Source organism: Acipenser ruthenus, chromosome 2 (genome assembly GCF_902713425.1).
Source record: "Acipenser ruthenus chromosome 2, fAciRut3.2 maternal haplotype, whole genome shotgun sequence".
NCBI lineage: Eukaryota > Metazoa > Chordata > Actinopteri > Acipenseriformes > Acipenseridae > Acipenser > Acipenser ruthenus.
The window spans coordinates 30,111,817-30,137,857 of record NC_081190.1 but is presented as its reverse complement, the minus strand read 5'-3'; the positions used below and the strand labels follow the sequence as shown (position 1 = coordinate 30,137,857).

At 36.1% G+C, this 26,041-nt stretch overlaps 1 protein-coding gene across 3 annotated transcripts in view; it reads left to right on the top strand.

Moving 5' to 3' along the window:
* The window catches only part of LOC117971244 (A-kinase anchor protein 2-like), a 172,904-nt gene that overhangs the window by 20,225 nt on the left and 126,638 nt on the right, over positions 1–26,041 (top strand). For all 3 annotated transcript variants that reach the window (XM_058993772.1, XM_058993774.1, XM_058993768.1), the window contains one exon: positions 14,891–14,936. In XM_058993772.1, the coding sequence (XP_058849755.1) occupies positions 14,891–14,936 (46 nt within the window). The remainder of the gene's footprint in view (positions 1–14,890; positions 14,937–26,041) is intronic.

Below are 26,041 nucleotides of genomic sequence, written 5' to 3'. Positions count from 1 at the left end.
GAGTTCTGATTTCCTTTTGGCTTTGATTTATTTTTTCTGTAGCTACTGAACCAAATATACAAAAGTATGTGTTTTTTTTTATTTTTTAATTCCTTTAGTATGTTTATACCATAACAGTGCCAGGGGAAATGGGTTAATTGCAGTCAGGGCCGGCTTGGCATCATGGTGTTAGTAACATTTTTAGATCTGTGTGCTAGCAATAAGTAATCCTCATTTTAATCACCATTTAAAACCCAGAGGAAAAAACTGCATGCATTTGATATAAATGGGTCTTTTGAGGTCCAACTTTTCATTACCAGACGTAAATACACTTTGTTCTACATAGAAGAGGCAAAGCCAATTCAAACAGATCTTACTCAGGCAAAATGTTTGTTTCTGCTTTACTGGCAAACCTTAAGCAACAGGCATAACATTTTACCACAACCTGCTGAAAACCAGCTTGCTGTCAGATAAATGCTGTAGATTAATGAAGGGGCTTGATAAATGAACAAGGCACTAACAAAAGTGTAAAGCTCTATACGATCATGCACTGCATAATTGAAATAGATGATGCCTGTTTTGAGGGTTTCTGAAGGCCCAAGCCACTGAACCCACATGCTCTCTTTTATTTCTCTTAGCTTCTTTCCAGTCACTATGAGCTGCCAGGCATTTCCTCTTTCCTTTCGCTGAGGTCAGCCAGTTGGAGAATGTGTAAACAGACCAGACAGTGCTGCTGAGCTATATAACTCCTCTGTCATGCTTCGACTACTCGTCTAGAAATTTGCATAAGTTCTCTGTGTCTGACTTAATTTGCTTTTTTTAAAAATACTATTTACACTGTATAGCTAACAGAAATGTTATATTTATCTTCTGAATAGGAACTGTCAACCAGTTTTTTTTCTGTGGTGACAGATCAGGACTTAATCAGTAAACTCAAATACTGCTGCTCTTATCACTACTGTGTAAATTCAAAAGATTTTTAATTGACTTGAAGTTAAGTGTAAAGTGTAGATAGAAGTCTTCTGTTCATTAAATTTTACAAAATAGTTTATCACCTTATTAGGAAGTCAGCATTGATACCGCTGAATGCGAAGTGACAGTGCAGCACTTAAACTTTGCAATAACCTTACCTGCTATCTATTATCCAGGTTTATTTTATTCAAATCAGTATACATGGTATAGGCTATGACACTGAAGAAATCTGTATGAATAAATAATGAAATAAGATTACTAAACACACTCAAGTACAGCATAAATATTTCAGTGTTAGATTGTCTCAGTCTTAATACCTAGATTGTTGTTGTTTTTTTGTTTTGTTTTTTTTTTACCAAAAGTTATAATTTCAAAGTGATATCATTTTTACTAGACCAACATATACATTCAGACATGTAGGTTTTTAAGACCCCATTGGTACCTTCATTAGGTTAAAGGCCCAATAAAAGTTCTGTAGCAATACGGCCAACTCAATTGTTTTTATTAAGAAAAATACACTGATGCTCCTTCACAGGTGTACTGGACCTGGACTCCTGAAAAGCCATAAACCCTTTAATGATGTGTAGCATGTAAATATTTAAAAAGCTACTATTACATTATTATATGTATTATGCACAATGTTACCTTTACCCGAAAAAAAAGTGTATGTAATGCTTTCAGACCTGTATGCCAAAAGTTAGTTTAATAAATAAATAAATAAATAAATGAAGTGAGGTATAAAGCCAGTGTGTCTTTATTTTTTACTGCAAAATACAGATCAACATGGCAATGTTAATGTGCCTGTATTAAAACTGTTAGTCTAAATAAGTACCACAGAATAAACAAGTTTCTACTGCATATGTAGTAAAATATATTTAAAATAGCTAGCCACCCTGAGTGGGAATACATGGAAAACTACATGGAAACCCAAATTGCCAGAAAGATACTATAAAACAGCGTGACAGAAAGGTGAGTTATTTTTAATTTTTGCATGTAAACCAAGCCATTGCCTTAACCATGGCATGTTCATTGCCCGGCCATTGTACACCAAGACTTAGGAAGTCAATAATTAGAAAAACAATGATTTAAATAATAGGGCACATATCACACCACTGTAACCTAAGTATCACAAAATAATGTTGAAAATGAATCACATAGGATTTTTAGCCACCAGGTAGACTTATTTCACAAAGTCCCTAGCCAACTTTTAGTCACTTTGTCAAAATTAAACTTCAGCAAATCAACTATCCTAGCCATAAACCTCCTCCCCCAAACCTCCAGTCAGTCATCACTCAACATTCTCGGAAGGTATGCCAAGAGTAGTTGTCATATTTCAAATAAGTTAATCTACTCCTCATTTGGTATTCTCAGTAGATTGTTCTAGGTATCTAACGCTAAAGTAATTTAGGTATTTTATTGAAATTTGGGGGGGAATCAGTAGATATAGATGCTGATCCATATGAAGAAGGGATAATGTTGTCAGTTAAACTAATAATCAGAGATTATTTTTCATAATTACAGTAATCAGCTTTTTAAACATATTTTTTGCATTTAGGACAAATCCAAACACAATGGATTTACTGTATACTTTGTTAAAAAAAAGCTAACTTTAAAGTGACTTTATTATATTAATATAAATTCACACTACGATTAACAAAATGATGTACTGCTGTATTAGTGTTGGTAGAATCTACAGGCCTATGTGTTTATATTATTGATAAACAGAATCCACTTTAATATCAAGCCCTGCCAGTTTTCGCTTGCAGCTTTTAACATGGACAAACACAGACACTACTGCCATCAAAGTATGATAGTTCCTCAGGAAAGGGATACTGTAATTAGTAGAAATGCACTTCATTTAGGTATGCAAATAGATCATTACTATAAAGCTAACGTACAGCAGCAAATCATCTGAGTGAATCTCATAAAACTGAATCTGTATTTACCTACAGAAGTTTTGATACTTGCTCTATAAATATCCATTTATTACAAAAAATAACATGGTTTTCAGAGAATCTTGACCAAAGTGTCTTATCCCTGAGGATACTGTATATAATATGCTGTACTAAATTCAAACATTGGGTACAAAACTTAGGAAATCTGGCATTTCTTTAGAAATGTTGAAAGATTCCAAGCATTTAAAAGTTTATCACTCAGAGTCGAGGGCCAACTAAGAATGTATTTTCCCATAAACAAGAACTGTTGATCAGACTGCCTTCTATTAATAAAGTGTTTGCAATTTTGCACGTGTTGCAATTTCCCATCACTTCCCCATTGGATTCCCAGAAATTCTCCTCCAGCAAAGAGGTCATTATTCTTATGAGTGATGACTGACTGGAGGTTTGGGGGAGGAGGTTTATGGCTAGGATAATTGATTTGCTGAAGTTTAATTTTGACAAAGTGACCAAAAGTTGGCTAGGGACTTTGTGAAATAAGTCTACCTGGTGGCTAAAAAACTGACATATAATTCTATGTGATTCATTTTCAACATTATTTTGTGATACTTAGGTTACAGTGGTGTGATATGTGCCCTATAATTTAAATCATTGTTTTTCTAATTATTGACTTTCTATGTCTTGGTGTACAATGGCCGGGCAATGAACATGCCATGGTTAAGGCAATGGCTTGGTTTACATGCAAAAAATAAAAATAACTCACCTTTTTGTCACGCTGTTTTGGTAGTATCTTTCTGGCAATTTGGGTTACCATGTAGTTTTCTTTTAGGAAGAGAAATTATCCTTCAAAATTCAAATGACCTAATTAATATAAAAATATCGGAGCCCGTTTCTGTCAGTGTTCCAATTTTGCATTGCACAACTTTTTTCTTACAGTAAGTTTCAGGTTGTGTTGATGAACCACAAGTGCCGCCTGCCTCATTTGGCTACCAAAAAATGTAATTAAAAAAGCAAGGGAAGCAAAACAAAGCTCAGATATAGCATCACACAAATACCCCCCAAAATATGAGAGCACTTTGTACTATCCATGTATTATGTGCTTAACATTTTTTTACTGCATATATATTTATATACATGTTATACACATACATATAAAATATATACAGGGTTCTACAGAACGATGGCTTCAGCAATTCTAATCCTTATGGTAGTCTACAAACTGAGCAAAAATCCAGCACCCTAGGTTAATCATATAAAAAGATATCCAATCAAAATGATTAGCTTAGTACATTCAGGCCCGGCACCAGGAACTGCACAATGGGGGTGTGTGAAAGGATAGCGCGGTGGCTAAGGCGTGCTACCATCAAGAAGGAGACAGAAATGGGATTGCTGCCAGGGCGCACTTTTATTAAATAAAAATAAAACCTTTAAACAGACAAAACAACAATACAAACAAAAGAAACTTTCACCCAAGCAAGGCTATCATGGTACGATAGCAGCGAGCACAACCTGCTACTCTCAGCTCTTCTGCTAAGTACCTCCACAAACAAAGGGTCTGGCTTCCTTTATGTACCATGTGACTGGGGCTTGATTGACCATCAATTAATCAATCAAGATCCAGCCACATCCCTCAGATGGATTCTGGCAGGGATGGAATTAACCCTATCCCAGCCAAACTTATATTCAAAGCAATCAAACTTTATTTACACAAGCACCAAACCACACTATTTACATACAGGGTCTCCGCCCTGTCACACACCTCCCCCTTGTGCAAAGCACAGGTGGCCGCAAACAAATAAACTATAAAGCACTATTATTTTAGGAGTCACCTGCAAAATGGCAATACTTTGAAACGTTGAATGAATGTTGTCGCATTAAAAATAAATACTGAATGAAGAGGTCTGTAAACCCTTCGTACTGTATGCTTATTTTTTCTATTTGGTCAAAGTAGCTTGCCAGCGCTACTTTCAGCAGATCACAGTTGTTATTAAAAAAATTGTTTGGTACAGCTTTTAGCTATAATAGAAATCTGCGCAAGGCTACATCACAAATGGGATCGTCATTGCTGAAGTCTCTTGAACACATGGTATGGCTTTCAAACTTGTTGCCATGCAATTTACGCAGCTTTTTAGCGTGAGAAGGTGATTTTACCCATCCCTTTTTAGCCGTACCATGTTTTGGCTTCACACGTGAGGAATGTATGTGATGTAGGCATGCTACATCACATTCTCAAGACAACGGAGAGAGAATTTTGAGTTTCTAAACTGCATGTAAACCAATGATGCAATACAAAAAATCAAATGTGTGCCAGTGGTTAACCCTATACAGTGTATGCATATCACATACACAGTTAATGAACCATGTGATATAGGCTTCAAATGGACTTACCAATGGAAGTTACCCTTTGAAGCGATTTTGAAGGCGACGCACAGGTCTTCCATTGCTGGCACAATGTACTGAACACATTATAAAATAGGAATTTGTGATGGTTATAAAGGAAGGAAATAGCAGAGAGAAAACTACCTAGAAACTTAAGTTTATATTATTTGTTTAACAGAAAGATACAAAAAAACATGTTTGTTAATTACAGATATAATTTTAGCCTTTTCAAAAGGATAAATCTGGTTTGGCTTTTTATTCCAATTTGTACACATATTCTGTTATATTATGTTGTTTATGTTTGCACAAAATGTGTGTTTTTTTAATGTATTTTTATTTTTCATTTAAGAACTGGCTGAGATTTGGTTAGTATAAGTTACCTGGCTTTGAAAATGTACAAACTTCAATGTTTAAAAAAAAAAAATCACACTCACACTTACACTCACACAAGGAAAATCACAAGAATGTAACATTTTCTCGATGGAGCCAACACTTCTTCAACTGCATTAGCAGTCTGTGATTGTAGCTGCTGCTAGGAAACACTTCATTTTAGCACATTATCAAGTTAAAAAACAGATCTTATAATTAATACATAGTTTACAGTTACCTCATTATTTTGTGCAAGAAGAAGCATTGACCTTGGCTAGTGGCTATAGTGACAGACACAGTCAGTCATGTAATATTCTGTAAATTAGAGTAGAATTGGAGTTACTGTATGTCTAATGGTTAAGGGCAAAGCAATCTGCTTGAACCTCTACAGTCTGGCTTCCGGCAGCATCACAGTACTGAAACTGCTGTGCTTCGGATTGTGAATGATCTCCTGCTTAATGCTGATGCTGGTGCTCCCTCTGTGCTTGTCCTCCTTCATATAATAGCCACTTTTGACACCAGAGATCATGGCATTCTGTCTCTCCTGGATGTCCTCTTACCTATCCAGACGCATGCAGTCTGTTTTCTATGCTGGATGCAGTGGTGTCGCAAACCCAGTCACTTGTGGTGTCCCCCAAGGATCTGTTCTTGGGCCCCTTCTCTTTAATATCTACATGCTTCCCTTGGGTCACCTTATCCGCCAACACAGCCTCATGTTTCACTGCTATGCTGATGGCACCCAGCTCTACTTAAAACTTGACCCTGGAACCCCCACTGCCATGGTCCAGCTCTTGACTTGCATTCAAGACATCAGCTGAACACTAGCAAATTTGAACTCCTTCTAGTAGGATCTAAAACTCAACTTAAGAATCTCACTATAGCTGCTCTGAACCTCGGAAACTGTCTGCTTCTGCCTTCCCCCACAGTACGAAGCCTTGGTGTACTTCTTGACAGCAACCTCTCCTTTGATGCCCATATCTCCTCCGTGGTCAAATCTTTTTTCTACCATCTTCAAAACATCTCCAAAGTCCATCCCTACCTTTCCCTCCCGGATGCAAAGATACTTTGGCATGCATTTGTCTTCTCTCGACTCGACTACTGCAACTCTCTCTATGGTGGTCTCCCGGCACGTACCATAAACCGATTGCAGCTAGTTCAGAATGCCGCTGCCAGGATGTTTACCAGATGTAAAAAACGTGATCACATCACCCGCCATCTTGCCCAGCTGCACTGGCTACCTGTAAAGTTCAGGATTACTTTCAAAACTCACCTACAATGCTCTTCATCACACAGGTCCTCAGTACCTTCTCAACTTGCTGACCCGCTATGTCCCTGCCCACAAGTTGAGGTCCTCCGATTCTGGCCTGCTTGTTATCCCCAAGCAAAAGTGCACCACACTTGGAGAACACTCGTTTAGCTTCATGGCTCTGACTCTTCGGAACTCTCTCCCAGCTTTGGTGCGTGATCCCACTGTCGCTCGCTTTAAATCAGCTCTCAAGGTCCACCTGTTCTCTCTTGCTTTCCATGCTCTTTAAGCCTGATATCTGCTATTAGCTGCTGTGTTGTTGCTACTATTTCATGTATTATGCTATTGTCACGTATTATGCATTTTTCACTGTATTTAATGTATCATGCATTGTTTTTTACTGTATATCATGTATTATGCATTTCTCTGTATTTAAAGTATTATGGATTTTCTTGTCGTTACTGCATCTTGTAAAGCACTTTGTGTTGGTGGTCCACTATGAAAGGCGCTATATAAAATAAAGATTGATTGATTGACTGAAGTTTTTACACTTTCCTATTACAAAAGTCACTGAATCGTAATTCAAACTGCTCTTTCGTCCAGCATATAGGGCACCAGTGCTGCAGATTAGTAAACTGGTAGAAATGGAAGAACTGGAAGGATTTGCAAACTAGATATGACAGTAAGTTTACTTGGAGATAGCAGGCTGTATTGTGAGGAGGACCATTGCTGTAAACCTTTTAAAGAGCAATCAGTTCAACTTACCTGTTAAGGGTTAAACTTACATCTCCAAATCAAAAGAATGAGCGTATAATATATTTAGCAACCTGAGTTCCAATGTAAATGTATATGAAAGATTTCCCACTCAGTAAATGCCTTGCAGGCCTTACCTCACGAATGTACAAGAAGCCACTTCTAAGGATAAGTCAATGCACTCATAATTGTATAGAGAACTCTTTGTAATTTCTCATCTCGGCAGCGTCATTAGTTAACAACAAAGCAAACAGGACTTTTGCATACAGTATAAGTTGTACAATTTCAAAATGTTGGGCCTGAATAAATCTGCGATTCCTTGGTGTCATCCCTCAAAACCTCTTGTATCCTCAAAGCTGTGATAATGTACATCTCATGTGTGCCTAATTATTTACAGCATTAGCTTAACTGTTTACTTATTCAGTGTCCTTTCTGGTAATTCCAAACTGATAGACAGTTTTAAATTAATCTAAAAAAAGGTGCAAACCTCTTTTCTTACAAGGACTAGCTACCCAGGCTTTTGGGTATTCATGTCTACTAGCTAAGACTCTTGTTTTATGAAATTCTGTCAGGTTACAATGTAGTTGAATGAGCATTTCTCTGGGCAGGAAATTTAATTTACAGCTCAAAATGTGAGTATTAGCACTATAAGACTCAATAGAACCAAAGGTACAGGGAACAAAAGCATAACATAATCTGTACATTTGTTCCATTTCTGAAATGTGGAATCAAGCATTTGTGACTTCATTGCTGAAATGCCAAGTGAGACCATTTCCTTGAAAGGAGTTTGACACAGTTTTAAATTGGTTGCTATGACTTCGGACTGTCGGGCCCTAGCTGTCACTGCAATTACATCGTTAACATTGTTTTGAGGTATATGTTACCTTTCATTTGCCAACGCTAAAGGGACATGGATGACTGGTTGTTCTGGAATGACAAAAGCACCATTCATTGAGAGAGGGCTTTTCAGATGCAAGTCAAACAGAATAACCTGGGATCCAAATAGCTCATAAATCATTAACAAATGCTGAATAAAATGTTATTTTGGATGGTGTCCATTTGTTTGGGGGATTCAGCACTTTGCTACAATAATTCTACCTTAGAAGTATTGAGTACAATACTTTGAATGCAGCTTGGAAATGTGGTGAGTACAGATTTGGTGTGGCTGTGTGGGATGAGGCGGGGATCACTTTACAATAGGCTGGGAGGTAAAAATATCTATAGGATTGAAATTATGTATTTAAATATTAGGTTGCATTAATTATTATTAATTTATTTCTTAGCAGACACCCTTATCCAAGACAACTTACAATTGTTACTAGATATCACATTATTTTTTACATACAATTACCCGTTTATACAGTTTTGTTTTTATTACTGGAGCAATCTAGGTAAAGTACCTTGCTCAAGGGTACAGAAGCAGTGTCCCCCACCTGTGATTGAACCCACGACCCTCCAGTCAAGAGTCCATAGCCCTAACCACTACTCCACACTGCTGCATTAATAACATTGTAATGAAATATTTTAGATAGTACACAACACTCGACTTAGTGGCAAGACACTTCGCTGAATAATTTCTTTACCCAAATAATATACAATGTTATTTACTCTGGATAGCTAAATATGTTGTGGTTTGTGAAGGCATGAAGTTTAGGGCAGCAGTGTGGAGTAGTGGTTAGGGCTCTGGACTGTTGACTGCTGTTCCCTGTTTTCATCAGAAATATTATAATTTTACTCTTAAGTAACCCACCAACTGGATGAACAACCCCCACCCCCACCCCCACATATTGCCTTTAGCTGAGCACACATAAAATGTGTGGCATGCAGACTTGAATGTGTTCCAGAAGCGCTGCAAACATACCATATGTTGGGATTTAGTAATAGAAAGGAAGTGTTTCAAAATGACAAGCAAGACGGGCAAAGCTATTTATTTATGTCTGTCAAGGCAGTTGGTGGTGCACTGATATCACTTGAGCTGTGAAAGTGAATAGCAAATGTCCCAGTTGTGTGGTAGTTTGTCCAAACTATTTTCTAAATATATATTAAAGTTGGGTGCTGCATCAGTGCTGCAAATAGGAACACAATTAAGTTGAAAATCTGGAGTGAAAAATAGGCAACAAGATTCAAAGACCACTGCAGTAGGACATAGGGGGCGCTACAACGGACACTTCTGAATCATCAGATGTTCAGTAGGAACACATTCACATTCATCCTTGGTAAAAAAAAAAAAAAAAAAAAAACAGTTTCTGTATGTCGTTCTTGTTAAAATGCTGTGAATGTGGCATTCTTATTACTTATTACTGTCTTACTGTGTCTTGTTACTATGTCTTAAAAACATCTGCATGTAACAAGGCTCCTCTGTGCTACTGTAGAATATATGGACACCACACACGTTATGATTTATACAGGGGATTAGCACACTGTCAATGAATCCTGGCGATATTATCACACAGAAAGCCTGTCAGGCAGGTACAGGTGACTTACATGTCTGTCAGCCAAATATAATAAGCATTATAATTTACTCTTTAAATTTTGCAGTAAACATACTGTATTTCAGTAGGACCGTGTTACCTAATGGGTCAATAATTCAAGTTTTACAATACTAAATGTTATAGGCCTTTCTGAGAATGTTTTATTTCCATATGCCTAGCTAGTATCAAATCAATCACTGAAATTTCATTTAGGCTATATTTGTGGCTTTATAATAGCAAGCATGGGTGAGACCCACCTCAAACACACACACACACACACACACACACACACACACATATATATATAGAGGGTTATATTACCATTACATTACTTGAATAGACGATCTAGCAGTCAGTCAATTTATTTTAAATAGTAATCTAAGAAAAGCCTGAAGCAGGCATATGCATCTATATAATGGTGTCACAGTTGGGACATATTTACATGCAACATTTTTAATAATATATGCTAATAGATGGCTTGGAGTCCATTATTAGAGAGGAAAAGGGGAGGGAATTATGGATGTCAAGTGTGTTAATAAGCAAAGCTGTTATTCCTTAAATAATGTATGATACAAGACAAGGGTTCGTTTTCATAATAAATAGTTGTTATGCCTTCACTACCTGTCAAAACATGTAGAGGCAGTTTCAGGAAGTAGCAGTTCAATTATTGTTCTCAGTAAATTCTTCCTAGTACAGTTACTTTTATTTTTTGCAAACAAATTTGCCTTAACCTTTACACTTGCTTTTAAAAAACAGAGCCCATCAAGAAATTACAGCATGTATTTCAAGTTGATAATAAATTCAAATTAAGATTATAAGAAGGTTTAACAAAGCATTTAAAATGGAAACCTTTGTTATAAATACTAAAAACATTCTGTTGCATCAATAGCGCAAACATTATACATCTTCAAAAGTGACAGTAGTTTACTATGCCTGGGTTCTCAAACTGGGGGCAGGGGGCTATGAGATGGTTTCAAGGGCGCTGTAGCATATATCAAAAAATCTCTTCCAACATGATCCTGACAAAGCAATGTTCCCCAGATCAAGTGGCTCAGTTAATTTATACAAACACTGCTGTTAGGTGCTTTGGATTATTTCGACTGGTACATTGATGTCAGCTGGTGCCCACACTTACAGTGAGCACCATTATACAACAGAAGGCAGAGATTGTAAGGAGTACAAATTAGGCAACTTTATTAATGTACTTTATAATTATAAATATTGATATATTTATACATAAATAAAATTAACTATAACTCTCCCGCTTACCTTGACAGGAAGGTTTATGTTGGTAATAATCTTTTCCAGGGGCATTTGCATTTGCAGTCAGACAGAAATAACACTGAGCATAATGTAAGCAGTAGTACTTTACTTATATTGGTACAAACAGGATGCCTACTTGCATGGTGGGACCTTGAGCCAAGAAAGCTTGGAAACCCCTGTATTTTTTTTTACATCCAAAGCACTGTGTTTGGCTAATTCGGTTTGCTTTGACATGTTAGTACTATGTCTAGCACCTCTAGTATGTAGGGTGGTGAAGCTGAGTTAAAGCTAGGTTGGCCTCTTCTGATAAATGTCAGTAGATGGCGACTACCACAGTTGTTGGCATGCTCATATGGTACCATAGTAACTAGAAAGCCTTGCTCCTAACATATAGTACACTTTTAGCAAATAAGGTACCTCTAGGGAAGCCAAGTAAAAATGAACATCCTGTGGAGTTAAACATGTTAGTACACAATGCTTATATTGTTTGTGCACGAGTTGGCCATAACATTATGTTATAATCTTTTCCAGGGGCATTTTTTCTGCATTCCCCAGAGTATTTCAGCACCGAGACACACTTCAGACTGCTGAATGGCTGGTTCAGCCTTTTTTCCTTTTAAGGCATTTTTACTTGTGTACAGGAAAGAACAGCGGGCTCTCCAAAGTGTCAGAGCTATGAGGAGCAGACAAGAGTGTGTTAGCATGCTTGAGGCCCAGGTCTGTCCACAGATCTTTACACTTGAGCTTTTTTTGTGATAATGGATCAAGAGGAATGCTAGCTTTTTGGCTTGGAAACCAAAATGAGCTCTGGAGATGCAGTTACAGAACTATGGGGGTTTGGAGTGTAGAGAAAGGAAAAGGTCAGAGTGTTGTTTTTCAGTTTCAAAGAGGTAATCTGACAAATGTTGAGGCTAATATACTTAGCCTCAACTGTAAAAGTGCAAACTGAAACCCAGTTATGAGGTGTGATATTTATTCTAAAATAAAGTAATGGAACATATTAAAGAGGTTCTCAAAATACAGCTACTGTATGTGTGACAGAAAAACTCGTTTACATCTGTACTGTTTCACATAAGCCTCTGGATAGAAGTCAGCCCTGGACACTACCAACTTGTGCTATAATTAAACTGGTGCCTGTTTAGCATCAAAACCCTTTTTAAATTGAGAAATGATGGTATTCAACTCAAACCTACAACTAACAGAAAATAATGGAATTAATGTTGTCACGTTTAACAACATCAAATTGCAAAGACTTCATTCAATCAGAAATATGTTATCAAAATCTTACTCTGCCTTAGAAAACAAAATACAGGATGAAGTAAGTTATACCGATGGGCAGTTCTGCTTAAAAACAGAATAAAAAAATAGATCAATGTTGTCTTAGAATGCCTAAGGGATTCACAATATTATTAATATATTATATTGTCCACAGATAATATACGTTTTAGAGTATCCACAACCTGGCACAAGCCTGAAGAGACTTAAAGGATTTTTAGATGTATTATAAAAAAAACAAACCAAAATAAACATGTCACATAATCAAAATGATGCAAGTAAATAAAATTTAAAAAATCAATAACCAGCATTTATTTTTTTGTAAGAATGTGAAATGCATACAGTTCTGTCAGACCCCATTGTTTTCATTTTACTCGCTCTCTGAAATGTATTATTTTACCATTTTTATAACAAACAAATTCAAAACCAAATACATATGCTGTAAGGGTGTAATTATAAGCTTTGCTCATGTGGGTCTTGATGTCATGGGATTACCAATCAATCAATATTTATTTTATATAACGCCTTTCATAGTGGACCACCATCACAAAGCGCTTTACAAGATAGTGAGGAACAATGCATAATACATTAAATACAGTGAAATACAGGTAATAGTACATTAAATACAAACAGTAAAAAAACAATGCAAATACATTAAATACAGGCATAATACATTAAATACAGGGCTAGGATGTGAATTCTAAACATTGTGGATGTGTGTGTCATGCAGAATTATACAAATAAGATGGTGAAAAACCTGAAATAGCAATTTAGACAACAGCTAATAACAGATATCAGGCTTGAAGAGCATTGAAAGCAAGAGAGAACCAGTGGGTCTTGAGAGTTGATTTGGAGCGAGTGACTGTGGGAGCTGAAAATAATCTTATTTTCAGCTCCCACAGTCTGAAAATAATCTTATATAATTATTACCTGAAAATAATCTTATATAATTATTTTCAGGTAACACTTTTGACTAAGAAGTTGTCATTTCTTTGCAAGGTTCACATTTAATAGGAATCACTTCACTCCTCCTTTAACTTTGCCAAGCAAAATAAACACATGACAGCTTCTGACAACTTACTGCACAAAACATAACCATCTACTGAAGCTTCTGAAGATGCTACAAAGTTACCAGCATTGATAGTTTCTAAAGATTCTTTGCAACAAAGAAAAGTAACTGCAAGCTAACTTCTCATTCAAAAAGTGGAGTCCCTTTGTTGCTGGTTTCTTTTATCAGAAGGATTTAAATTATAACGGGCCATGCTTTATTTTAACAGCACTGTTAGCAACTCTAATTATTACTCAATATATATTACATCTGTTCTAAAACCAATGCCTACTGAGGATAGGCTTCACAGTGACGCTCAGGCCCTTTTCTCAAAAGGTTATCCTTTTCAGTGGATTATTTCAGACAAACAAAGGTAAATAATCTTGGGTTCCATTATTACCTTGTCACCCACCACAGCAATACCATTATCCCTTAAGCAGTATTCCTTGCACAAATTAACATTTGTATAAATCCAGAAAGACACATAATCATATATTAGGATATTCTTTGAAAGCTTATACAAACATGCAGCACTGTAGAATGAAAAATTAAGGTTTGTATCCCATTTCATTTTAGAAAAGTGGATATCGCCCCATAGCGTGCAGATCATCAAGTGGCACGTGTCAAGGATTCAAACAGCGATGTCCAGTTGCTACAGGCCATAACCCACTGGAGTTGCCCTGTCTGCCAGTATGTCTTATATAATAGGGAATAAAAGAGCCTCAGAAAAGCTTTTGTCATCTTCCTTTTTGTTCTAAATGGTGAATGGTACTCTCCCACAACCTCATTCATTCTCACATATGCAATTACTATCTGTTAGTTTTTTTTTTTACACCACTACACATGCAAGCACAGATTGTTAGCATGCTGCTAATGTGAAGCTCGCGCCTTCCACCCTTGTAGAGGAGGAGCATTCAGCTTTAAGACGTCAAAGCAGCAAAAAAATTACAGCCATGCCAGCTATCCCTCTACTCAGCTGCTTTCCCGTGCACATACATGGTCTGTGACAGCTAGAGCAGAGAAATGCAGGCAGCATTACAGGCTGAAATCAGGCAGCCGTCCAGTGACTGAAATGATCCTTCCTTCAGCACACAGTGCCTCAAACTGACTGGAGACTCCACACGAGAGGAGCTGGCTTCTGTGTTATTTAGCTCTCACTCACTGACTCTCGTTGAATAAAGCAGTTGCTCTGCATTTCTCCTTTTGTGACTACATTTCTTCTGTGTCCCCCTCTTTCTAGGATGGCTGAGGCAGAATTACACAAGGAAAGGCTTCAAGCCCTAGCAGTAAGTCAATGGCTTTTTTATGTTTTTTCTTAAAGCTTATCTTTTTTTACACTCTGAGACTGGCATGTGTTTGTGTATGTGTATGTGTGAATGTGAAGGACAGTTTCACTCTTATGATATTTGGAACACTAAATTAGCAATATACTCTGGAATAGTCCATTGTTATTTATTGTCTTTTATTCAGAATTTGGCTTGTAGTTTGCGGAGGATTTCTCTAAAAGGGATAATGTGGAACTCGTTTTCTGGAGTATTATCATCAAAAGAGATTACTGTTTTTCCAGGTATTTAAATTTTAGTCGGGTTAAAATAAAAATGAAGGAAAATTAAACTTGAAAAAAGTGAAAGAGTAAAACTGGATGTACTAAGTAGCAGCAGGTCAGTTTTGTCAACAGTTACCACAAGGGTTAAGGAAACTTAAAACTAAATTTAACTCCAGTGTGTGACTCAAGGCAAGCAAGCCCGCGAAAGTGAACAGCATATGGACAATTTTTAAATCATATTGTGCTTTCTGATATTTCATATGCAAGTGCAAACTCTAAACTCATTTTTACTATAAAACATTTTATATAAAAAAAGAAAAGACCAAAGCTTATGAAGTATATGTATGTGTTTCTTCTGCTTTGATTTACCTTGTAAGTTTGGAGATATATTCTAAACCACATTTTCAGCCAATTTACTGGTTAGCACTAGCTTCAAACAATGGGAACATGAAAAGCTATGGTATAGTATAAGATATAAATTACACTTAATGCACCTGGGGATATTCAACATGTCATGTAGCTGAGAAAAAGCCTAGACAGCACAAATAAGAGTAGTTTATTGTGAGTGGTGCTATTATTGTTAGTGGTGTGTGTTGACAAGGCATGCTTATATTTCAAGTTAGGATTTTACAGGAAAATAGCGACATTCAGTGTCTATTTTTTATGGATCATATCTTCTTTTATAAACTTCTTTTTTTTAGTACATATGACAGTATGTAATATTTATGCACCATTAATATTAAACGTATTTTAGTTTTCTATAAGGCAAAAGTAGATCATTTTCATCCCCGTCAGCTGAGAATGCACTTATACATATCTGCTTTGGGAACGTGAGGTTAAATAGAGTTGACAAGCAATTCAAACATGCCCTGCTAGCTATTATTATTATTATTATTTATTTCTTAGCAGACGCCCTTATCCAGGGCGACTTACAATCGCAAGCAAATACAAATACATTCAAGTGTTACAATACAAGTCATACAATAAGCTAACAGAAAGCTTGGGCCAAGGCAAGGTAGCTTCATAATTCACAGCGTTTATTTTTTTGGAATAGATAGATACAGGTTCAATTATTTTAAAGCAAGTCCAAAGCCAAAGGCACATTTTGTGATTGAACAAAAACAAGTGTTACAGTAAAAAATAGCAGAAATGTTAAATTACTGTTACAAATATTTTCTTGATAGTTTTACACATTAAAATATGGCAAAGTGCTTAAGCTACAATATCTTAGAAATTAGTATAGGCATAAGCCATATTATACAGTGGTATACATATCACAGACTCAATGAGAGCATACAGCTGTTTGGAAAACCCAAAGTCACTGGTCAATTAAAAACTGTTTGTCATTTATACAGCACTGTGTTCCTTGGAGTTCAAATTCAATGTTATTAAAAAAGGAGTCAGTGGACCAAGTTGTTACATTCTATATAACAATGGACAAAAGTTTTGCAACACCTAGAATCTTAGGATTGAGGCATAATTAAAAAAAAAAAAAAACTATATGAACAGAGTTTGGATCTATTATTTTACTTAGCATTATGTAAACAAGGAAACAGCTAAATGATATTGCAAAAGTCTACTGGAAGCCATAATAGTACAGTATTTCAGTTTAGATTTTGATATGTCGCATTGTTACATTTTTGTCAGTTTTTTGTTAAGTATATGGAAAGCTGCAAAGCGATATGTAATTCAATATGTTAACATTATTCAGCAGGTTTCATTCAACTTTATGAAGCAAAATATGTTAATTATAGGGTGATGCAAAACCTTTGGCCATAGCTGTGCAATAAAATAAACTGCAATAGTGAAGTAAAGCTTCCCCATCTGCTTTAAAGAAATGGGAGCATTATTAAATAAAATCTTTGAATAACAGGCTAACCCGAAGCCACACATAGCAACTTCTTTGTAGAACCCACCAATGCCCCAGTTGCAGATTAATTGAAATCTAATGGTCATGTGCAATTGTGTATACTTAATTTGGAAATATGCGCCATAACCTGAGGTCTAGATCCCAACCCACATGTTTGGGCTCTGAGCATGAAGGTCAGCAGTTGAACTCCTGCCTTGAGAATTATATTTTCCATCTTCCAGCTCTACTGCATGGCGATTGTGGGTGATACTTCAAACTAAGGACTAATGTGATCCCACTGACTTATAAAGCCTATGCTTTAGGACAGTAGGTTGATCGTAAGCCAAACTTGAAGCAGGACCTGTTTGGAAGTGAGCATGTAGTTTAAAAGTATGGAATGGTTAGAGAGTTTGGCCCAGGATCTAACATGGCCAGATTTCAATTAAGGCCAAGTTATACAGGACCACTGACCCCCAATAAGGTAGACACAGTAGCAAAGGAGGCAGTGTGGAAGAGAGAAAAATAACATTTTGTGATGTGGGCTTGGTCTTTGTAGGATTGGTTTGCTAATATAATAAGTTTAGTGCGCTGAACCTCACCCCAAGAATCGTCTTGAACTGGGTCTGCTGCAGTCTTGAGTAATGTTACATTGTTTCTACTACTTGTTGCACTATATCTGCCCCCACCCACGTACTCTAGGCAAATTGTTTTGAGTCCCCCAAATGCAGAAAGGTTGTAAAGTGGCTGACGAACTAACTCATCAGCTTCACTTCTTGACTTGCAGTTAAAGTTGTCAGATAAAATAAAAAATAATTTTAGTTTTAAATACATCACTGTAGCCTACATTTCAGACCACTTAAAATCATTAAAAGTACTTAGCCCCCAAAAAACACCCAGCCAAAAACAAATATCACATAGTACATTTTTCAACTAAACAACAACATCCAAGCATTCCTTTCATTACTTTTTATTGGCAGTGGAAATGATGGTTTAAAGCCAAATGTAATATATTCTAGACAGAAATATGTGCATTTATTAGACCCTACGGACAAACTTAAACTTTTGGCAGGTCTTCACTATAGTCTCGCATGTGTCATTCAGTGTTTCTTGGAAAGGGTTAAAAACTGTTGCTTCCAGTAAATGCAGGAACTGTCTATTCGGGCACAGAAGTTGCAGCCTGAGGGGTGCTTGGCTGTGTGTAACTAGCATTATGATGTTTGTTTACACAGATGATTTTAATTTCAGAGCCCCCTTCCCCCAGTGAGAAGAGTTAGATGGGAGGGGATAGAGTTAGCTAATTATAGTAGCAGCTGCCTGGCAGTGTCTGCTGCCCCATGCAGGGGGGCAGGACCAATCAGTGGGAAAACTGAAAGGGCTAGCCAGAGTCCTCAGGTTTCGTCTCTTATAACATTTGTGTGAACATGCTAGTAGGCGCAGGAGGAATTCAGGTCATTTTATGTCTCCCGCTCAGCCATTCCTTCCCAACCCCCAAATTCCCCTCCTGCTACCAGTTGTTCTTTCTCAGTAAGAGCCTTCCATAGTGGTAAACATACTGAGTTACAAGGAACTGAACTGGTGAAAGTTACATGAAAAGATTGGCTTTCCTAGGTAAAACCATTACATACAGGGCTGGCTCGGCAGGATTGAAACAATTCTATGAACTTTTAATTTGTGGTCCCCACACCCCAAATGACCGAGTGTCCAGTTCTAACCCCCATGGCTGTTTTAAAACAACAAGTTGGTTTTACTTGCTCTCCACATGCAGCCAGAGTGCTCATCTTGAGCTTTGTGCTAAATCCACCCCATGAACGCCCGTTCCATGTCATTCACTGGCCAAACCCTTGCATTACATGTTACGATATCCTACAGTGAGCTTTGTCCATGTAGTCTTATGCAATTTTCTAGCACTAATGTCTGTCCCAGTGGTCATAACCTGTGTCAATGGTTAGGTGTCACAAGCCTAATGCAAGTGCACTTAACTTAAGACAAGGTAAATTATATACAGGTAATGACCCCTGTGGTGGATATTATTATTATTATTTATTTCTTAGCAGATGCCCTTATCCAGGGCGACTTACAGTCGTAAACAAAAATACATATCAAGAATCACAGTACAAGTAATAATACAATTAAGAGCAAGATAAATACAATGACTTTGGTTCTAGCAATACAAGTATGACAAAATACAATTCAATAACGGAGCAGATAACACTGTCAGTGATAGTTACATCAGGATATAATTAAATACAAAATACTACAGATTAAATAACACTTGTCAGATTACAGTACTCTAAAGTACAGGATTAAATGCAGTAAAATAGGGGGCAGATAAGAGCAAGTAAAGCGCATTTAAGGAAGAGTGTCCATAGGGAAGAAAAAGAGGAGTTCTATTAATGCTGTTATGAAACAAACAAAGGTTTTTGTTTGTGAAGACATTTTTAAGATATGTTTTTTGGTTAATATTTGTAGTTATGAATCAATAATCAAGATTCTAAAGTCTTTTAGAGGGAATCTTCCCGTGGGATAATGACCACTCTACTTGTTACCTGATTGGTTGAGACAGTCTGTGAGGTTTAAGTGATAATAATGAGTGGCCGAAATGCGTGTCGCTTTTTTTTTCTTGAAGCGTTTTTCACTTTTGTTGTTTTATAAAAGTGTGATAGAATAGCTCAGTAATAAGGACTTGCGAGGTTCATACCATAGTAGCATTGTGGATACATTTGTAATAATAATATTGTACTGTATCAAGTTAGTAATACTGTGTGGTCAGTGTATTATTGGATAAGTATAGCATGTGTGTGGCATTTCTGAAATCAGAGGTCATGAAAATAAAAGGTAATTGAATTATGTTCCAGTATAGTAAGTCTTCTCTAGGAGAGAACAAGCAGCTATTTAAATTTCTCTTCCAAGGGTTTTTTTTTTATTTCCTGTAGCAGACATATTAGCTAATTCCACTTAGTCTCCTTTTCACTGCCCAACTTTATTACCCCCTTTTGTTTTTATTAATTGAACCTCACTATGACGTAGTTCTCTTTACATTGTACTTTTATTGTAGTGCTGCTATTGGCCATCTATATATGAAGCCTATAGTTACTCTGCAGGGCTTTACCAAAAAGGTTTATATTGGCACTAATTGGAATTCCAGTGGCTTTCCACTGAAGCTTCGAGAAACTCCCATGAGAACACATACGAATCAGAAGAATTTGTATGTCATGAATTTCTGGGTTCAAAATATCACTATCATTATAATGAATGGCTATAGCCTGTAAATGCTATAATTGCCCTGTCTTCAGAATTTAACGCGCTGTGCACCAATTAGATTTTAGTGTTTTTTGTTTTGAGAGTTTTCCCATTGTTATGCATGCTCTGATCTAATGATTGTTTGTTATCTTGTGTCCTGTCTCATTAGTACTATTATATTGTGATGTTCCTCTGCAAATGATCTTTAATTGCTTTGTCTTATACTTATTTAATTTCCTACATCCACCTGTGACTGTGGATTTATTTATTTTGGCAAAGGCATTATTGGACCCTGTACTTACTACCTTCTCTCACTGGAAATGTGTTTCCTCCAGTGTCTATCTTTAGGCACTTGGCACACAGCTTCATTGCATAAACAGTCATCATCTTCTGAGCTAACTCATTACTTAGACAATAACACGCATAGGGAGGCAAGCCATTGGCCCAAATCACACTGAACTAGTCACCTGATTGCTTAGAGTATTCTGTTATTCTGCAGTAATCCAAAGTGTAATTGTGCATGCATGTTGGTGGTTTAATAGTCTAACACATGCATACCTGTCCTTTATTTGCCATCTGGTAATATGGTATAGTCCATGTCTTGCAGAGAACCGGGGTAAGGCTATCCCTTTTTTAAATTCCCATGGATCACTTCCATATCTAAAGCTTTGGGCCATGCATGAAAGAAAAAGCTAAATAGCATTTATAAGATACCATCTGCCCATTGGCATACAGAGCTGGTCATGTTTAGTCGTTGTACATTTTACCTTTTCTTTTATTTGAAAGTTACAAATAATTTGGTTCAGCAAAACTGTGTTTTTAAAATATATTGTGGCTTGTAATATTATAACTGTGACCTGATACATTTCTCTGTTCAGAGAGCCATTTTTGATAAGATAGCATCTGTTTTCATTGCAAGCAGACATACAAGATTATCTTCACATCTAACTATTATTGGGGCACTGGGATCTATTCTAGTCCTGTACAAGAATGCCTGCCAAGTAAAATCCATTTGAAAAGCACTATTATAACATGCTGCCAGAGTAAGAAGATAAGAGAAATGTATTTTACCTTGTGGAACTGGTCTGGAATGAGATGTTGCAGACACGATCTTGTACATTTGTAAGCAGTTTGTTTAGTTCTTAGTTTTGTGTGTTTTTGTATCAATTTGAACCACTGTATATCTAGATGTTATACATTTAGGTGTATATTATTATTATTATTATTATTATTATTATTATTATTATTATTATTATTATTATTATTATTAGAGTGCTAACTCCGGTGATTTATCAATGTCACCAGAAACCCGGAATAGAATTATAGCCTTACATGTGCAGTTTTGGTGTATATTATTTGTTATAATACATGGTTACATAACAGACAGAAATTGTAGAACTAGCAGTGTTTATTTTTAATAATTGAAGACTAAGGGGTCGATGTACTAATATGGGCCAGTCGCAGTGCAAACATACAGCAATTTGCATTTCCGTTACGACAATTCGCAAAGTGCACATTTTGTCATATGTACTAAGAAAAAATATGTTAATGAAGAGAGCCGCAATATACTAATTTAACTTATACTTAGCGAGAGTTACCTATAGCAGTGGAAATGCCATTAAAATCATTAAAATGTTAATCTACACAGCTAAAGGTTGAACCAGTGTGGGGCCTTAGGTGACCTTTTTAACACATTTTCCATCTGATTAAATCTAATCAACCTCTTAGAAATCTGCTTCCAGTGACTTCTTAAGGCAGTTAGAATGCATCATTTAGAGAAAAGCCTTCAAGAATCAAATATACAGTATGCATTTTAACCCTGGATGCACAGTTGTATTTTTCAGAACGGACTCGATCGTCATTCCTTGAATCCCTCTAATCACTGTTCTCACTTTCTATATTAGGAAATAATTAGCATAGAGTAATGTCAACCTAACAGAAATACAGAGGTGGCTGTGGACTTAATTACCTCCTCTCAGAAATGAACCTGTAAAAACGTAAAATACTACAGTAATGCACGGTATAAAATACACAATGATGCACTACACAAATAATAGTTCAAGGCTGTATTAATCAGCTTGAAGAAGAAAGGTGCTCAATACCGAAGAACCACTGCAGTTCTTCAGTGTAAAATGGTAACAGTCACATGAGAGCTAGTGGAGTGGATACATTGAGTCTCTGCATGTTGTCTACAATATTGTGAGCAAAGCAATGCAAAAATGGCAGCAAAAAAATTGTTTTTGACCAGACAATATTATCAAGGTCTTACTATCCTATACGTTGTAAAACAAAGCCAGCAACACGTTTGTATTCTATGTGACACATCCCAACATTACCAAGATCATACATAGTGAAGATTGTTACCCATATTTATAAAGCATTTTCTGTCAAGTTCACTGGACTGTTTTAAAAGGAAAAACTAAATAAAAGTAAATAATAATACAAGGTAAGTGGTGACCTGCGCGTAATAACACAGATTTTAATAATAGTAATAATATTAATAATGAAGATGGTGATTATGTAGTGCTTAACAACAACAACAACATAATAATAATAATAATAATAATAATAATAATAATAATAATAATAATAATAATAATAATAATAATAATAATGTACTTAATAAAATACTTAAACAAAAAGGATCAAAGAAGGACTGTACAAAGAAACACAGCTGAGAAAGCAGTAAGTTGTCTATATAAATGTATAACAATAACATTATTTTGTTGAAAATATCATTTCAACTATACTTCTATTGTCCAGCTGTCTTCTGACAGATATACCAGGCTTCAAATCAGACTACTACGACTACTGGTACCATGAAAAAAAAAAAAAAAAAATACTATGACTACAACTGTACAATTACTATGACTAATAATGATAACAATAAAACTGATGGATATATAGGGATGTTCAATAACTCTGATCTATAGATTTTACAAGTCTAACCTTTATTTTACAACAGAGTTGCCGGAGGTCAGGGTGGTAACCTTTTATTAAAACAAGACCTGTTTTGTTATAGGGCAGCCCATCTCTAGTGTGTCCAATAGGAACGAATGGGCGGGGTCATGTATTTATTTCCAGTCTTTTGGATTGTTTCCAAGTCGCGTCTGGTGAGGATTGACATTCTGCGACTTTGCTCACGTCGCTCGCGTCCAGTGAGGATGCAGCTTAAGACCGCAAATAAGATTATTTCTGTGAAGTACAGTCTCATGATACTGATGATATTGATATAATCAAATATTGGAAGTGTCAATGAATCTTTTTTATTTTTTAATTTTGCTTATTAGGCATATAATTCACTGAATTGTTCTTCTGGCACAGTCTTGGATCAAAGCAATGAAACTGTTTTTATGTTTCCCCTAACTTTTTTTTGAAGTTTTAATTTATTTATTCATATTTTTTATATTTATTGGTAGGGGTAGTTGTATTGACCTGTATGGAGCTTTTGCCTTTAAAGGGTTTATAAAGTTTGCCTCAAATGAATGTCATAGGATCTTTAATGTTACAGTGTATATAGACAGACCCTTAGTTTAATGTCTAATCAGAAAGGGCAGCAATTGCTTGGGTTTTGGTTGCGCTATGACACAAGGAGAGGACTACCTCCTGCTGAGCCACTAACACCACTCCTTGTAACCCTTATTACCCCCACCACACCCAAGAGCTCGCCAGGACCAACCCTGCTTCCTCCGAGATATGACAAGATCATGCTCTGAAGAGGTACAGCTTCAGGCTTTATATCAGTCTTACCTAAAATAAAAAGGAAAGGGAGAGTGCACAGAAGTTCAGAATCAATTTTTGTGGTTTTGAAGTCTTTTCAAAGAGGGTCCAATTTAATCATATATGATGGGAGTAGTGAAACAATAAAGTTTAATCAAACATGTTGAGAAGTTAATTTTGCATCCAAATGCAGATCCCACAAGGCATAACCTCTAGAGAAGAAATACATTGTAGTTTTAAATTAAGTTCTGTGGTATTGATTTGTTTTCAATAAAGTCGTTTTACAAATCTCAGAATACTGTGGGAAGACTCAAGAACTGTACATCTGATTATTGGCTTACATTTCCAGGCCAAAAAATGACCCACAAACTGACTTTTCCCAGAGATTTCAGTGTGGAAAGTATTCTTCCTAATCAGAAGAAATCAAATCAAAGATTCTGGCTTTCACAACAGACATTCAAGTAAACCCCATCAAAAAAGCAATGGTGCAAGGTGTTGCACCTTAAATGTATTACAGTATGATAACCAGTTCCTTCAAATCCATTTTCGTTTCCTCTTATACTACCCTGTATAATAGTCGATTGTGTATTTCTTATGTGTGTGTGTGTGTCTCCACAGTATTTTTAAGCACTTACATGGTCTGTCTGCTCAAACCATGGCAGTGTCATATTTGAAGGTGCATATATAAGTCTTCAATAAAAAGTAGCTGAATGTTTTGAAGGCATTTGTTTCTAGTTGATGATTTTTATTTTATAAAATGTAAATGTAAATATTTCTCAAGGGTTGTACATACACAGTAATTACCAGCATAAACAAGACATATTAATGTTGACAAATGCTGACTTTCTTTTCCATTACCATTAAGACTTTAGTGCCTTGAGCTGATGACACTAAGAGTATTCTGGCATAGTTAACACTATGTCAGCAGAACTTTAACACTAAAACTAGAATGTATTGTACACCAGGCATCACAGTGCAAGAGTACTTATATAGCTAACATACAACACTAAATGTATTAGTCTGATGTATCAGATTAGGGTAGTTTGTTTACCAGAGTGGTTTATTTTGAATTTGATGAAAACCAGACCACACGTATGAAGCAGTTCCAACGTGTTTCAAGCCTCCTACAGTTGCTGATTGTTTGGCTCTATATGTCAGACCGTATATGGAATATCCAGGTGTTAAGATGTCACGTAGTGGAGAATCTATTCTATATGACAGTGCTCCATTATGACCTACATTATATGTATTTGTCCTATTGCTAAATGTAATTAAATGTAATTAATTTTCCAGGTACACCTTTTAATGACCTGGCAAAGATGTGTAAGATGGTTAAAAAAAATCTAAAGACGAGCCCATTTATATAAAACTGGGGCCACCCATTTTATTAAAACAGGAATTACTAGAGGAACAAACTTTACATTGTCTTTAAGCTGAGGAAATAATAATATAATAATGTCATAATCTGTACTTCTGATGCACAGAAATGCAGAAAGAAGTACAGGTTTTGGCAAACACACATTTTCATTTAAAAAAATAATATCTGGTATCAGACTACTGTAAGTAAAATAAAGCTTTTCAGTCTTAATTCCAGGTAGTCTGTTATACAGTATTTGCACTGCCTAGGTTGTTTCACCTGGAGACTAAAATCTTCCCCACCTTATTAATGACTACTTTCCTATCATCAACCAACCAGAAACTGCTCCTAATGACTGACGTGCTTCACAGCCAGTGTAATGATTGGACCGACCCAAAGACAGATATATAAAATGAAATAAAAAATGTTTGCTACCTGCATATCACAAGCTTGTGATCACTTTTAGCAGCCCATGTTATGAATATTTAAGATATCAATATCTGTGTAAAAATATCAAAATATTCAAGTAGTTTGCCAGGAGTTTACAGTACAGGTTTGGAATGTTTCATAGATTTTCAACCATATAAATGTCTTGTGCTCTTTATTTCTAAGTTAGGTCTGTGCTCAGTACTAGAAGATAATTCACTCCATTTAATTATAACAGACAAATGCAAATATA